Raw genomic sequence first — 5,519 nt, 5'->3', positions numbered from 1 at the left:
AACCGAGAGTAAATTGCTTGTTTGATGCCCTAAACGAATTCAAATAAAAATGTGGTCAACTACAAAGTTTCATAACTTTTCGAGATCTACAATTTTCATTTAGAAAGTTTTTCCATTTGAGGTCGTTTGAAAAATTCGAATTTCAAATTTGAGAAATTCAAATATAGTTTTGCATGATAAGATGATTTCAAATCAAAAAGTTGTCAACTACATAGTTTCATAACTTTTGGAGATCTACAATTTTCATTTAGGAAGTTTTTCCATCCGAGATCTTTTGAAAAATTCAAATTTTAAAATTTTAAAATTCAAACGTCGTTTTTGCATGATAAGATGATTTCAAATCAAAATGTTGCCAACTACAAAATTTCATAACTTCTCAAGATCTACAAAGTTTATTTTGATCATTTGTTCATCCGACATAGTGGTAGTAACATTGTTCACAAATCTTATATATCTCTCTTCCACTTTTATTAAACTAATATGAGAGATATGAGAGAGATGTAGATTTTATGAACAACGTTATTATCGCTTTGTCAAATGAAGAAATGACCAAAATAAACTTTGTAGATCTTGAGAAGTTATACAACTTTGTAGTTGAAAAGTTTTTCATTTGAATTCATTTAGGGCCTCAAAAATTGCTTTGAAAAAATGATTTGCCGAGGGCTAAAAAAATGCACACGGCAAAATGCCTCTTTGCCGAGTGCCAAAAAAAGGCACTCGGCAAAGACGCATTTTGCCGAGTGCCAAAAAATGGCACTGGGCAAAATGCCTCTTTGCCGAGTGCAAAAAAAAGGCACTCGACAAAGACGCATTTTGCCGAGCGCTGAAAAATGGCACTCGGCAAAATACATCTTTGCCGAGTGCCAAAAAAAACACTCGGCAAAGCCATCTTTGCCGAGTGCCGAAAAAACACTCGGCAAAGCTGTCTTTGCCGAGTGCCCGATAAAATACACTCGGCAAAGCTTCCGACACTCGGCAAAGTGCCGGTTTCCAGTAGTGGTGTTTCTATTTGTAGAGGCGGCTCAATCACTAGCCGCCCCTACAAATGACTCTGACCGTATATTCTAGAGCACAGTCGAAAAATATGTTCTCCTTTAGAGCTTCTCTTCCCCTCCCCTCTCTTTGTCTCCTCTACGCTCTCTCCCCCTCCTAACACGAGCAGCAGTCAGGGCGACGGTGGCTGGTGCGAGCGGGCCAGCGGACGCCGCAGCCACCCTCCTCTTCCTCCACGCCTCGCCCCCCTCGCGCCCCTCCCCCCTTGCGCCGCAGGGGCATGGCGACGGCAGCCCCGGCCAAGTCACCAGTGCAGCGGGTGGTGGGTGGCCGCCCCTGGCTGCGGGGGCCCCAACGGCTGCCCAGGCACGGCGCCTACCGATGGTCGCCGGCTCGGTTGCCCCCGATGCGATATCTTGTCTGCTCCATGAAACCCTAGGTGCCTGTCTCTTCCTCTGCCTCTCCCTCTGTCTCAGTCTCTCTCTTCGGATGTGCCTGTCTCTTCGTCTGCTCCATGAAGCTCCTCAAGGAGGCAAAGAAGTTGCGGTTGGCCTCCTCCTCTTCTCCGTCGGCTCAGACTCAGATATCTGCTTGCAGCGATGGCGTCGTTCTCGGAGGCTCCCCCCGTGAACCCTAAGGCGGGCGAGAAGATCTTCAAGACCAAGTGCGTGCAGTGCCACATAGTCGAGAAGGGTGCCGGCCACAAGCAAGGTGAGCGACACCCCCCTCCGCCGTGGCCTTAGCGGATCAGATCTGAGCTCAGGTAGCCGTAGATGCAGATTTCTTTGTGTGGGAATGGTGCGCATGGCGCTTAGATCTGTTCGATTGCTATGGGATTTGTGATAGGAACTCAGGCTAGTTCGTTTGCTTGCCTTGTTTTAGCATCAAAACGCCAGCGGTCTGGGTGGGTTGTTTGATTTGAGCCTGGCGTTAGTAGAGCAGGGCTTTGATTATGGTACCGTGCATTGTATTACTCATATATTTCCAAGAAACTTATATACCTCTTCACTGTTTGGTTTTGCAGATGTACTTTGATAAATTAGCTGAGCTTACTATGAGTAGATCTGATACATCCCTTTTTAAAGAAGTTTTAGTGAGCTTAGCAAAAGATTCTGGTCTTCATCCTTTGGTTCCTTACTTTTCCTACTTCACTGCAGACGAGGTTTTACAGTAGATTCTTGCTTTTGGTGATATTTTTTGAGATGGCATTAAGTGTGTAACCATCTGAATTTCAGGTTACTCGGAGTTTGGGTGATCTTCCTATTTTATTTGCTCTAATGAGAGTAGTCCAAAGTCTTCTCCGTAATCCACATATTCATATTGAACCTTATGTAAGTGGTAAACCATAAAGTTTTGATAGTTCATGTGTATGACTTATTTTTTAGTCATTTTGTATATTCTTCTCATCATATTAATCCTAAATTAGCAATGATTATCTTGATTTGTAGTTGCACCGGCTGATGCCATCAATGATCACTTGCATTGTTGCAAAAAGGCTAGGGCATAGGCTCTCAGATAACCACTGGGAACTTAGAGACTTCTCTGCCAATTTGGTTTCCTCGGTATGTCAGAGGTGAGTGATATGTGAAGGGTGTCAGTAGGTCCTTTGTATAATTATCAAAATTCAATTCAATTACATTTATGATTTCAACTCCTTGATTCCCATATTATGATCTTAAAGAACAGTTCATATGAAATGTGCCCATGAAAGTGCTTTATCTTAGTTATGATAATATGCTATCTTTTCAACAGGTTTAAGATGAAGGTTAAGTCAATAATAGTTTGACCACTATTTCATACTCTTTCTTCCATATATATAAGATTTTACTATTTCGTGGGATCATGTTATATGTGACATGATCAGTTTCATGGCAGCTTACATCTTCTTTAGCGGAAAACATACCAATAAACCATTGCGTGGCTTTGCTACTGAGTAGACTACATATTGTGTTCTTGGCACGTCATAGATAGATTCTTGACACGTGAACTGTGGTGCGGAAGAAGCTTCAGTTAGTTGGTGTAACTGCTATGTTGCTCGCGTGCAAGTATGAAGAAGTGAGCGTACCGGTGGTCGAGGATCTGATCTTAATCTGTGATCGCGCCTACACAAGGGCTGATATTCTTGAAATGGTAAAAAATGTGTTGCATGTTGATTTTTAGTGCAAAAAAAAAAGATATCTGACATTGAAATCTCTGCAGGAGAGGAGGATAGTGAACACACTTAATTTCAATATGTCGGTGCCAACTCCATACTGTTTCATGAGAAGGTTTCTAAAGGCAGCACAATCTGAGAAGAAGGTAAGATACTAATACATACTCCTGTTTTTGTGATCAATAAATCATGTAAGCTATAGGTTTGCTGTACAAGTACATAAACCCTGACAAAATCTTTATACTACTGGACAGCTCGAACTCCTGTCTTTCTTCACAATCGAGCTGAGTCTTGTCGAATACGAGATGCTCCAGTTCTGCCTGTCTATGCTAGCAGCTGCTACCATCTACATAGCTCAATGCACCGTGCTTGCTTGGTCTTTTTGTGATATAGATATATGTTTTGTTGTCATATTATGAGTCTGTTTGTTATTATTGTGATTCTTATACTATAGAAGATGTTTAGAAATTTTTGGATAAACAATCTTGTTTGGGCCACAATATTAGTTTGCCAGGATACTTGATCATGTATTTTACTCATCACATGATGATTTGGGGGAGCACATGTTGGTAATTTGAATTTATTTTAGCGAAAAAATACACTGTAGGGGCGGTTCATACTGTTACCGTCCCTATAAATCGATTTGTAGAGGCGGCTGGTGTTATCAGCCGCCCCTACAAATCGATTTGTAGAGGACCAGCCGCCCCTATAAATCGATAAATCGATTTATAAGGGCGGTCTGGGAACCGCTCCTGCAAATATATGATTTGTAGAGACGGTATGGTAGGGGCGGCTGGCCGAACCGCCCCTACAAATGCCCATTAGCCACCCCTGAAAATCATATCTGACCTAGTAACACTCACTCCGAACTGGGAATTTTTTTGGTTATTATATGAGAAATGAATCGTGGCGTGTTCTTATTGGAACTGACGGCCAAACTTCTTTGGAACCAATGGAAGAATGAGACTCAATGTTCACGCTAATATTATCAAATTCTGGGTTATATATCAACCAGAAACAGTTTAAATTTTCGCTTCTGCCATTTATTTGTGCGTATCATATTTCTATGGGTTTGCAGGCTTCTTATTAATGTTTCGGTAGGCTCATACTTGTATTGTATTGTTATAGCCTTCTTGGTCTAATCGAAAACTAAATAAAACCCTCAAATTGGGAATCCTAAAAATCTATTCCAACAGGGACGTGCAGCCTCTCACTCGTGCTGTTGACCGACGAATTATATAAGCACATGCTGCGTTCCACGGTTCAAGTAGAAAGCCCCTTTGTCCTTCTCTCCCTTATCACACCATGGCCAAAACCAAGATTAGTACCGTGCAGCTCCAACTGATACTTATCTCCATGGCGCTCACCACCGCCACCGCCACTGCCACCACGCACCTCCAGTTCTACATGCACGACATCGTGACGACAACAGCAGACAGCCCGGCCACGGGGGTGCGTGTGGCGAGGGGCACAACGCCGCTGCCGGGAGACCCCGGCACCCCTGCCCGCTTCGGCGACATGCACGTGATCGACGACCCACTGACGGAGGGTCCCGATGCGGCGTCGCCGGCAGTGGGGCGCGCGCAGGGGTTCTACCCCTTCGCGGATCAGCAGGAGCTGGCGGCGATATTCTCCCTCAACATAGTGTTCACGGCGGGGAAGCACAACGGCAGCTACCTCGTCGTCAATGGAAAGGACGCCTTCTTTGACGAGGTCAGGGAGCTGGCGGTCATTGGCGGAGCCGGCAGGTTCCGTGGAGCCACCGGTTACGGTCTGCTCACGACGCACTACTTCAACTCCACCACCAAGAACGCCGTGGTCAAGATCGACATGTACCTGAAATTGTTCCAGGGATCATGTCAATTCACCTGTGAATCGAACTTTGTTCTAGGGACATGTGCTGCTCTAACTCATATGGACATGAAAAGTTTAGAGATTTATCAATGATCATGTCATGTGTTTTAATTTGTTTTAGATCAGACTCTGCACATGCCTCAACATTTAACGTGTATGGGCATGAGAGAGAGTGGTGGATTATGGAACACTTTGTATTACAACTCATTTTGGAATCAGACTCTGCATCATGATTAGACACACTAACTTGTATAGACATAGGAGAGATGGAGTCCTTCAGATCCCTATTAGACGGCCAGCTATGAGCGATGAAAGATAAAGAAACATTTTGCTTTATAATATTATATTAGATAGACTGGTCCATCAACCAGAGCAGAGACTATGATCTTAGAGAATAACCTTAAAGTGTAGTAAAAAATTATAAGTGAATTCTAGGATGATTAAGAGAGAAGAAAAGTGGACTATAAGTTTACAACTAGTTGATGCACGAGTTTTCAAAAAGAGAAAAAAGCAAACTATG

At 43.3% G+C, this 5,519-nt stretch overlaps 1 protein-coding gene across 1 annotated transcript; it reads left to right on the top strand.

Annotated features, from left to right (window-relative positions):
• The first annotated feature begins 4,429 nt into the window (after positions 1-4,429).
• Positions 4,430-5,217, top strand: LOC136481961 (dirigent protein 22-like). Its single transcript, XM_066479229.1, has one exon. The coding sequence runs from the start codon at positions 4,451-4,453 to the stop codon at positions 5,090-5,092; it is 642 nt and encodes a 213-aa protein (XP_066335326.1). The 5' UTR covers positions 4,430-4,450; the 3' UTR covers positions 5,093-5,217.
• The last annotated feature ends 302 nt before the right edge of the window (positions 5,218-5,519 follow it).

Source organism: Miscanthus floridulus, chromosome 9 (genome assembly GCF_019320115.1).
Source record: "Miscanthus floridulus cultivar M001 chromosome 9, ASM1932011v1, whole genome shotgun sequence".
Taxonomy (NCBI): domain Eukaryota; kingdom Viridiplantae; phylum Streptophyta; class Magnoliopsida; order Poales; family Poaceae; genus Miscanthus; species Miscanthus floridulus.
Note: the sequence above shows the minus strand (reverse complement) of the source record. Positions and strands in the feature narration are given on the sequence as shown.

Bases quoted from the DNA above. Each gene is read 5' to 3' on its own strand.
- LOC136481961 (XM_066479229.1), top strand. From the start codon at position 4,451: ATGGCCAAAACCAAGATTAGTACCGTGCAGCTCCAACTGATACTTATC.